At 37.0% G+C, this 11,479-nt stretch overlaps 1 protein-coding gene across 1 annotated transcript in view; it reads left to right on the plus strand.

Moving 5' to 3' along the window:
* The first annotated feature begins 10,143 nt into the window (after positions 1-10,143).
* LOC127744859 (auxin-responsive protein IAA20-like) overlaps positions 10,144-11,479 on the plus strand; it is a 14,114-nt gene continuing 12,778 nt past the window's right edge. The window contains exon 1 of the mRNA XM_052257621.1: positions 10,144-10,202. Within this exon, the coding sequence (XP_052113581.1) occupies positions 10,144-10,202 (59 nt within the window). The remainder of the gene's footprint in view (positions 10,203-11,479) is intronic.

Genomic DNA, 11,479 nt, shown 5'->3' on the forward strand with positions numbered 1-11,479 from the left:
TTTAGTTGAATTATAGTTAAATTAATTGTACTATTTAATACAAGAAAAAGTGTATTTATCGACGCAAAAAATCGACGACCATCTCTCTCGTCGATATTTTTCGACGGTCTGCTGTCGATATTTTAAAAAAAATAATTAAAAATAAAATAATAAAATTGACAGCCTGGTCATCGATTTTTTGATGATGCATTAAATCTCTTTTAACTATCATTATATTGTCGACGAAGCGGGGGTTGAAAATACTTTTATATTAAAATCAACAGACATGGTGTCTATTTTTATATTTAAAATATCAACAACGTTTCCATCGATAAATTTGAACAGTCCAAATTGCTTTTTAAAATCAAATAGATTGTGTGGAATTAATGTATAAAATAGACGCTAAAGATGTTGCTTTTTTTCAAAATAAAATCGACATATACATCGTTGATGCGCGAGCATCTTTCTTATCTTTTTCTAGTGAATTTATATTTAAATTATTAAGTTTAATCAAGAATTAATTATCTTTTAGCCACTATGGATGCTACTTTGAATCTTGTGCAATTTTGTTTATTTTAGGTAGCATTCAGCTGGATTTGATGGAGTTTTTGCAGCACAAGAATTAAAGGAGATGACATCGAGGAGTGACGCGTGCACGAACCTGACGTGTGCGCATGATTTGGAGCTTTCAATGGCGACGCGTGCGCGTGCCTGACGCGTATGCGTGAAAAGTGAAATTGCACAGCGACGCGTACGTGTGACATGCAGAATAGACCAGCGATGCGTATGCGTGACTGACGTGTACACGTGACATGCGCCACGTGCAGAAAACGCAGAAAACGCTGGGGGCGATTTCTGGGCCCCATTTTGGCACTCAAGTAAGGCGTAGCTCTCTGCCAAGTTAGGCGCGGATCCAGTGAAGCCAAGTGGTCCCCACGTTACAAGGCGTGTATTATTTAATTGATTATGATTCAAATTTGAATTTGAAAATAAGAAGCGATATTATCTTAATTTTTGATATTAGATTTTAAATTAATTAGGATTAGTTATAAAAAGGAAAAACTTTTCTTCTTTAGGGGATTCCGGGGGATTCTATTAGGGAATTCTATACCAATTTACATTCCGTATTCTATAGTTTACCTGAATCCTTATTTTCTTTGAGTCATGAGCAACTAAACCTCCACTGTTAAGGTTAGGAGCTCTATCTATTGTATGGATTGATACTATTATTTTTCTATTTTAATTCATGTTTTGATTTATATTTCAATAATTGTTTTTGTTCTTCATTTTATGAATTTGGATAGAACGGAAGTATGACCTATGTTCTAATTGTATAACTTGGAAAAGCTCTTTACTTGAACAACAGCTTGAAAACATATTATCCTGAATTTCTAATTGTTTGTATTTAACGGGATACGTGATATATAATCTCCTTATTTTTGGATAATTAGGATTCTTGTGGCATATAAACTGGAATTTGATCATCACCCTCTAATTGGAATTAATTGACCAAGAAATTGGCCGTTGATGAATTTTAGATGAGACTAGGAAGGTCTAAGGAATTAGGGTCTAATCACAAATAGTTTGCCATGAATTAAATCTTGCATGATTAAAATAGTTAATAAGAAAAGTCAATCCAGAAAATAGATAACTCTGAAGCCTTAACTATTTTCTCCCATATTTTATTTTCAACTTAGTTACTTGCAGCCTTCTGATATTTTGAAGTCATTTTTTAAACCTTTTGAACATCTCAAAACCATTTTCTGCTTGCCTAACTAAGTAAATCATTTAGCCATTGTTGCTTAGTCCATCAATCCTTGTGGGATCGACCCTCACTCACCTGAGGTATTACTTGGTACGACCTGGCGCGCTTGTCGGATAGTTTGTGGGTTATAAATTACCGCACCAAATTTTTGGCGCCGTTGCCGAGGATTGACTGTGATTAACAACTATTAGTTGTTTGATTGCTTATATTAGGCATTTTAGTTTTAATTTTATTTAAATTTTATTTAAAAAAATTTCGAAAAAAATTTAAATAAATAAATAACACCAATATTTTTCTTAATTTCTGAAATTAAGTTTGGTGTTTCCTAGTTAGTTTTATTTTAATTCTTAGAATTCTGTTCTTTCTTCTTTGTTTTCCTGTTTACCACATGGTGCGTTTAATCCTTTTTGGTGTTTTGTGCTAAGAAAAAATAATGGAGAGAGATCACCTGGGTTACTACTCACACCCAAGTAGTGATTCATATTATGGTGGATGGAGGAACTATCTAAATTTTGGTTGCCAAAGTCAAAACCAAAGAAACTTCAATGCTCCATGTTCCAACTATCTAGAGCCACCACCTCCATATTCATATCAAGAACCACCATCTCCATATTCATACCAAGAACTACCACATCTCTATCCATATCGAGAACCATCATCCTTCTACCCATATCAAGAGCCACCATCTTCCTATTCATACCAAGAACTATCCTCTTTTTACACTTATCATGAACCATCATCTCTTTCTTATGCATATCAAGAGCCACCATCTCCTTATTCATCTCAAATACCATCAGATCTTGAGCTTCTCATGAAAGAATTCCTACATGATATAAAGACAAGTGTAAAAAATATAGAGAAATATGTGCAGACAATGATCAAGAACCAAGAAGAGGAACAAGCAAATTCCTTCCCAAGAGATACAATGCAAGATCCTATGGAAGAAAGTGAGGAAACCAATCAAAGGGGTTTATACTAGGAGTTTATACTCCAGTGAATTAGAGAACTTTCCACCCTCACATATGGAAGAAGAGGAAGATGCACAACCTCCCATGCCCTTGGTAAACAATGAAAAAGAGATTGAATTAGAAGAAAGCTACCAAGAGGAAGAGGTTAAAATTGAAGAAGCTTGCAAAGAGGTAGAAGAATTCAAAGAAGAACACAAGGGAGTGGAGCTTGCAAGACCTCTTCCAAAGCCATCACCATCCAATACAACATTCAAGTGGGTAAAATTCCTATCCTTACTTTTCCACTTGAATATGGTCTACTGGAGACGGATGGTCAACTAAGAGCTCTTTGTGGCATTAAGAGTAAGAGGAAGATGGTTAGTGGCAAGAGTTGTCAAGCAAGGTTCAATATGGTTGCATGCTCCAAATTGAAGTGCAAGGATTGGTGTAGAGCTCAATTGAATGGGTCTAGAAGGTTATTTGGATGTCTCTGTGAGAATTCAGATTGCTTGCCACCCGGTGGGAACAATGGGGATCCATAAGAAGACATGTGTAAAAGCAAGGTTTGGGACCCTGGAATTCATTCCCACAATCAACACTCTTGGGGCCTTGTCACTTGCTTCAACTTGCTCGAAGGCGTTATGCGCCTAGCTTGGAATCCCGGTGGCAATTGGAATTACAAACATTGGTGGAGATTCCTAGATCAGTACAAGCACAAGCCACCATGACAAGGAGCTCACCACATGTCCAACTTAAGGACTTTAACTAAAAGTGCTAGGTGGGAGACAACCCACCGTGGTATGATCGCTCCTTTTCATTCTTAGTTGTTTTTCGTAGTAGTAGTTTTCTTACTAATTTGATTTTTATTGAGTTTTCACTATTTTTCTGATCATACAGCTATTTTTGAACAGGAACCGGACACTTCAAAAAAAATGAGCACACGACGCGCAAGCGTCGCTGACGCGTACGCGTCATATGTGTGTGCGTGAAAAATAAAAGTGAACAGAGAGTTGCGCGGGATTAGCGAAGGAAGTGTGCCTTGCGCAAAAATTTGATCACGCGTACGCGTCCATGACGCGTGCGCATCAATTACAATTTTGGCACTCCACGCGTACGCGTCAAGCACGCACACGCGTGGATGTGTAAAATCAGCGTAAAAGGTGTTTGGACAGAGAGTTATGCTGGTGTGGGGCTAGAATTATGCTGGGCGCACAAGCCCCACCATGCAGACGCGTCCTCAACGCGTACGCGTCGCTTGAGGTTCGTGCGATCCACGCATATGCGTGCCTCACGCGTACGCGTCGCATGCGACGCCCAATTAAACCACCTCAGCGCCTGATTTCAAATCATCCCCTTCCTAAATCCTAACTCTCTCTTGTTCTTTTATCTTTTTATCCTTCTTTTATCTTTTTATCCTTCTTTCGTCTATTTTCTGTTGCTTTGATTGCTTGCATGATCTTTAGTACTTTTAGTAAAAAAAAATTTCTCATGTATTGCTCACTAAAATTTGAATTCAAAAGAAAAAGAAGTGATGTGTTGCATGAGAAATTAATTTATATTTAAGAGTAGTCTTATTTACTTAATTGTGGTGGTATTATTTGTGATTTTGAATGCATGACATGAACAGTACATATTTGAATTTGAATCAAAGAATGTTGATGTATAAGGAACAGGAATTTAGAGAATTATTATGACTTCTCTGAAATAAAAAAAATTAATTCTTGAAGCAAAAGAAACAACAAAAAAAAGAAAAAAAGAGAAAAAAAGAAACTATAAAAGCGAGGTCCAAGGCTCTGTGCATCAATGACTAGGGAGGTCAGACATGATTAAAAGCTCAAAGAGTTGTTTTGCTAGTCATATGCTTGTGGTGTGATTGTGTCAAGTAATCCTTGAGACAGAACACTTAGAGTCGAGACCAAGGGCGTTTAACCGAGTATGCCAATGGCTTTGAGCACCACTGTCTGGGAGTAACTGAAAGAAAAATCAGAACTTAAAGGAAATTCCCCAGTTAAGTGCTTGTGGTGTTTCTGTGTCAAGTAACCCTTGAGACAAAACATTTAAAGTCACGGTTAGGCTCAAGGTGCAAAGCACTAAAGAAAAATAAATTAAAGAAAATCATGCTGTGTTTAAAGATTAAACTGGAGTATAAAGATCAGAGAATTCATAATATGATCCGAATTCTAATTCCGACTAACACTGACATTCCTCTTATTCAAAAGAGAGTGAAATGCCAAAATTGTTCAAAATTACAATGAATAACCCCATTTTAAGAAGATACATGAGCTTAATCAAACTCTCATTCTCATGCAAATTCACATCCTAAGCCAATGTTAGTTTTGGTTGCTTGAGGACAAGCAACAATTCAAGTTTAGTGTTGTGATGCATGAACATCTTTCTTATCTTTTCCAAGTGAATTTGTATTTAAATTGTTAAGTTTAATCAAGAATAAATTGTCTTTTAGCCACTATGGATGCTACTTTGAGTCTTGTGCAATTCTGTTTATTTTAGGTAGCATTCAGCTGGATTTGATAGAGTTTCTGCAGCACAAGAATTAAAGGAGATGACATCGAGGAGTGTCGCGTGCGCATGATTTGGAGCTTTCCTTGGCGACGCGTGCGCGTGCCTGACGCGTACGCGTGAAAAGCGAAGTTGCACAGCGACGCGTACGCGTACCTGACACGTACGCGTGACACGCAGAATAGATCAGCGACCTGTACGCGTGACTGACGCGTACGCATGATATGCGCCACGTGCAGAAAACGTAGAAAACGCTGGGGGCAATTTTCGGGCCCCATTTTGGCACTCAAGTAAGGCACAACTCTCTGCCAAGTTAGGCGCAGATCCAGTGAAGCCAAGTGGTCCCCACGTTACAAGGCATGGATTATTTAATTGATTCTGATTCAAATTTGAATTTGAAAATAGGAAAAGATATTATCTTAATTTTAGATATTATATTTTAAATAAATTAGGATTAGTTATAAAAAGGAAAAACTTTTCTTCTTCAGGGGATTCCGGGTTTTCCATTAGGGAATTCTATACCAATTTACATTCCGTATTCTACAATTTACCTGAATCCTTATTTTCTCTGAGTCATGAGCAACTAAACCTCCATTGTTAAGGTTAGAAGCTCTATCTATTGTATGGATTGATACAATTATTTTTTTTATTTTAATTCATGTTTTGATTTATATTTCAATAATTGTTTTCGTTCTTTATTTTATGAATTTGGGTGGAACGGAAGCATGACCCATGTTCTAATTGAGTTCTTGTATAACTTGGAAAAGCTCTTTACTTGAACAACAGCTTGAAAACATATTATCCTGAATTTCTACTTGTTTGTATTTAACGGGATACGTGACATATAATCCCCTTATTTTTGGATAATTAGGATTCTTGTGGCATATAAACTGGAATTTGATCATCACCCTCTAATTGAAATTGATTGACCAAGGAATTGGCAGTTGATGAATTTTGGAGGAGACTAGGAAGGTCTAAGGAATTAGGGTCTAGTTACAAATACTTTGCCATGAATTAGATCTTGCATGATTAAAATAGTTAATAAGAAAAGTCAATCCAGAAAATAGATAACTCTGAAGCCTTAACTGTTTTCTCCCATATTTTGTTTTCAACTTAATTACTTTCTGTCTTCTGATATTTTGAAGTCACTTTTAAACCTTTTGAACATCTCAAAACCATTTTCTGCTTGCCTAATGATGAGCGGATAATTTATACGCTTTTTGGCATTGTTTTTAGGTAGTTTTTAGTATGATTTAGTTACTTTTTTGTATATTTTTATTAGTTTTTAAGCAAAATTCACATTTCTGGACTTTACTATGAGTTTGTGTGTTATTCTGTGATTTCAGCTATTTTCTGGCTGAAATTGAGAGACCTGAGTAAAAATCTAATTCAAATGCTGAAAAAGGACTGCAGATGCTGTTGGATTTTGACCTCCCTGCAGTCAAAATAGATTTTCTGGAGCTACAAAAACCCAATTTGCACTCTTTCAATTGAGTTGGAAAGTAGAAATCCAGGGCTTTCCAGCAATATGTAATAGTCCATACTTTGCCCGATTTTTGATGACGCAAACTGACGTTCAAACATCAACTTCCTGCCCTATTCTGGCATTAAACGCCAGAAATAGGATACAAGCTGGAGTTAAACGCCCAAACTGGCATAAAAGCTGGCGTTTAACTCCAAGAAAAGTCTCTACACATGAAAGCTTTAATGCTCAGCCCAAGGACACACCAAGTGGGCCCGGAAGTTGATTTCTGCATCATTTACTTATTTTTGTAAACCCTAGTAACTAGTCTAGTATAAATAGGACCTTTTACATTGTATTTTTATCTTTGGAACATTATAGTCCTCAATGGCCAGCCTAGACTATTTTTTACTTGTGTATTTTCAATGGTGGAGTTTCTACACCTCATAGATTAAGGTGTGGAGCTCTACTGTCCCTCGAGTATTAATGCAATTACTACTGTTTTCTATTCAATTCAAGTTTGTTCCTATTCTAAGATGTTCACTCGCACTTCAACCTGATGAATGTGATGATCTGTGACACTCATCACCATTCTCAATTTATGAACGCGTGCCTGACAACCACTTCCGTTCTACCTACGAAAGCTAGAGTGTGTATCTCTTGGGTTTCTAATCAACGATTCACATCGTTTCCCTTATGATAATGGGGCATCTGAATATGAGATTAGAACCTTCATGGTACAGGCTAGAAACATTTGGCAGCATTCCTGAGATCTGAAAAGTCTAAACCTTGTCTGTGGTATTTCGAGTAGGATCTGGGAAGGGATGGTTGTGACGAGCTTCAAACTCGCGACTGTGGGGCGTAGTGACAAACGCAAAAAGGATCATTGGATCTTATTCTGACATGATTGAGAACCAATAGCTGATTAGCCATGCGGTAGCTGTGCCTGGTATTTTTCATCCGAGACGAGAAATCTGAAAGTTGATTAGCTGTATAGAAACCGTAGAGGACCATTTTCACTGAGAGGACGGGAGGTAGCCATTGACAACGGTGATCCCCAACATACAGCTTGCCATGGAAAGGAGTATGAATGATTGAATGAAGATAGTAGGAGATCAGAGATTCAAAAGGAATAATGCATCTCCATACGCTTATCTGAAATTCCCACTAATGAATTACATAAGTATCTCTATCTTTATTTTATATTTATTTATCTTTTAATTATCAAAGCTTCATAACCATTTGAATCTGTCTGACAGAGATTTACAAGATGACCATAGCTTGCTTCAAGCCGACAATCTCCGTGGGATCGACCCTTACTCACGTAAGGTATTACTTGGACGACCCAGTGCACTTGCTGGTTAGTTGTGCAGAATTATGAGAAAAGTGTTGAGATTACGATCGCGTGTACCAAGTTTTTTGTGCCGTTGTCAGAGATCACAATTTCGTGCACCACCTAACTAAGTAAATCATTTAACCATTGTTGCTTAGTCCATCAATCCTCATGGGATCGACCCTCACTCACCTGAGGTATTACTTAGTACGACCCAATGCACTTGCCGGATAGTTTGTGGGTTATAAATTAATCGTCAATTTTTATTGCTAAAAACACCAGCCCGCGCCCACTTCCTGCTCCAAGTTCAGAAACACAATTTTATCCTTATCTTTTCTTTTTTTCATTCCACTTCTTTTCTGCATTCAGAAACACAATTTAACTCACTTCACGGTTGTGCCGTCGTCACGTCGCTCCGTTGCTGACGTGCCGTCGTCGCTCATTCTCTCTGTTGCTGTCATCGATCCTCCTACTTTGGCCCTTCTCCACTCTCTCTCTCAATTGAGCTCACAAGAACCAGGTATCGTTTTTTGACTGTTACTGAACTCTTTTCAAAGCCAACTTCAGTTTCATTCGGAAATCCCCAATTTCAGGTGTAAATCATGACCTAATTGTAATATCCTATTTTCTAAATCTAGAAATTCTGGTCATGTTTATTCTGGTCATAATTTGCTGCTTCATGAATTCTTAATATATTATTTTTCTGCTAATATTCTTTCTCTGCTTAATTAAAATGATTTTGGTACATATTTTATTCTCTCTTTCTGTACTGATATTTGGTTAGGGATTTTGCTTTTGTTCTGATTTGGATTTTGCTTTTGTTATGATAATTGATATCACTTCACAAACAAAGAACACGTCACTTCTTCAAGTGGCAATGTTTATCTCAACAATTCTGTGGAACTGTGGAAGCTAAAGCTGCTTCATCAATAAGGTAACTCTTCAATTTTTTTCATTTTAGTTTTAAATTTAAATTCTTTCTCTTTCTATTTTGTCTTAAAATCACAACTACTCTTCTTAATACTCCAGAAATAATTCTTCTCTCTTATTGTTATATTTTCTTTTTAGTATAATTTATTTATTTTTTTATAAAATAGCAAAAAACGAAAATTTTCTCTAAAGTTGAATTTTAATAAAGTCTTTCAAACTAACAATCTATTTCAAATGAGTCCAAAGATCTCATTTTATCCCATCTGAATTGAACTGTTTTTTAATTGGCATTTATTTGAGCTTATCCGGAGAATTTTTAACTAAACCTCCATATAAATCGATCCTAAAATAACAAACTAAAAAGCCTTTGATCTGTTCCACCTATCTATATATAGAGAAACTTGACTCTTCTAAAATGAAAAAGACTATGATGTTAATATTGTTCAACAGATAATTGCTAAAATGACCAATGGAGGAGTGAATCGTTCTGTTAGATGTACTGGCAACATCTAGGCTATGATCTCAGCATTTCTAGTTTTGTTCTAATCCCGCCACTTCCATTTTTTGGATTCCATTCGCAAGGTTGGCGCCATTCCTTCCCTTTCTTTCTTTTTCTTTCATTTCATCTGTTGTTGTTGTTGTTATTTTCTGAAGTGATTTTGAATTTTTGATATACTTGCTGCTTTGATTCCGAAAAAAACCGTGACTATTTTGAGGAGTATTTTTTTGCATCTGAAATTAAGCTACTCCTTTTCTGATTGTTGAATGCTACCAACTATGTTCTTAGATTTTTAAATTAAGTTAGCCCCTTTTTTGGAAGAGTATCCATTATATTTCTAGCTAATTGGATAACAGAATGAAGCAGAAGAAGAGAAGTGTGTTTGGAAAATCATTTTCATATGACTCTGTTGTTTGTTGTGTCATTTATGATGCATATAACCTTTAGTATCATCAACAATAGCAATAGGAATAGGAATATAAAATCTGGGTTCTAGGTTCTCTTGTTATTATTTAAAGGGAGATAAAAATAAGAGGCTTGGTGCAATTGTGATAGTGCTACCTACTATTACCATTTTTTATTAGCATGGGAAGAAAAGCTGCTACTACTTGTTCCTCTTTTTCTAACATTTCTTCAACTGCTTCTTTGAATCTGATGCTTGCACTCAGCGCTTATGAAGAATGTGATGGAAGCCTGTTTGTGAAGGTGTACATGGAAGGCATTCCAATAGGGAGGAAACTCAACATATTAGTACATAGAAACTACCGTGAGTTTGTTAAGAGACGACAAAGGGATAACGGCAGGGGCTTATGAGTTGGGAAAATACGTTGCTAGGGAGGATGAGGCTGTGATGAACCACCAGAGGGTTCAACCGGTCGAGGGGGGAATCGGCATAGTGATGATGACTACCATGAAACAGTTGCTGGTGATAATGTAACCACAGGGAAGCCAGGATTGGGAACTAATTTGGGTAGTGCTAAGAGTAGACCCTTGCAGAATATGGAGGAGGGGTATGGTGTTAGAGGTAATTATAAAGGGAAACAAACACACCTTAATGATAATGAGATCAGTAGTCATGATTATGAAACTTTGGGTGAACAAGTGCTGGAAAACCACAAGACATGGGAGCTTGCAAAAGAGTCTGGAGCAATGCTACTTGATGATGAGGAAGACATTATGGCTATCCTCCAAGAACAGAATGAAGAGATTGCTCGTAAGAGAAGAGTGGCAAAACAGAAGGCTAAAGCAAGACGAAGCAGGCCGAAGAATATCAAAAAGGTGTGTAATTATATTTCAAAATGATTATCAGTTCATGGAATATTAGGGGGTTAAGGGGTGACGGGAAGCTGAGAATGGTAAAAGAACTTAGAAGGAAACATAGGATGGATATGTTAGGTCTGGTAGAGACTAAAAGACAGCTAGTGACAAGGTTTGATGTGTCAAAAATATGGGGGAGTGGAAGTATGGGATGGGAATATGTGGAGTCTGATGGTGCCTCTGGCAACTTGTTATTAATGTGGGATGATGGCTTCTTTAAAATGCAAAATTGCTATAAAGGTGAGCGATGGCTGTGTGTTGAAGGGATACTGTCAGAGAAGTCTGTTGACTGTGCGTTTTTCTTGGTTTATGGGTGATGAGCGGATAATTTGTATACTTTTTGGCATTGTTTTTAGTATGTTTTTGTTATGATATAGTTAGTTTTTAGTATATTTTTATTAGTTTTTAGTTAAAATTCACTTTTCTGGACTTTACTATGAGTTTGTGTGTTTTTCTGTGATTTCAGGTATTTTCTGGCTGAAATTGAGGGACCTGAGCAAAAATCTGATTCAGAGACTAAAAAGGACTGCAGATGCTGTTGGATTCTGACCTCCCTGCACTCGAAGTGGATTTTCTGGAGCTACAGAAGCCCAATTGGCGCGCTCTCAACGGCGTTGGAAAGTAGACATCCTGGGCTTTCCAGCAATATATGATAGTCCATACTTTGCCCAAGATTTGATGGCCCAAACCGGCGTTCAAAGTCACCCTCAGAAATCCCAGCGTTAAACGC

The sequence above is a fragment of the Arachis duranensis genome, chromosome 2 (assembly GCF_000817695.3).
Source record: "Arachis duranensis cultivar V14167 chromosome 2, aradu.V14167.gnm2.J7QH, whole genome shotgun sequence".
Classification (NCBI taxonomy): Eukaryota; Viridiplantae; Streptophyta; class Magnoliopsida; order Fabales; family Fabaceae; genus Arachis; species Arachis duranensis.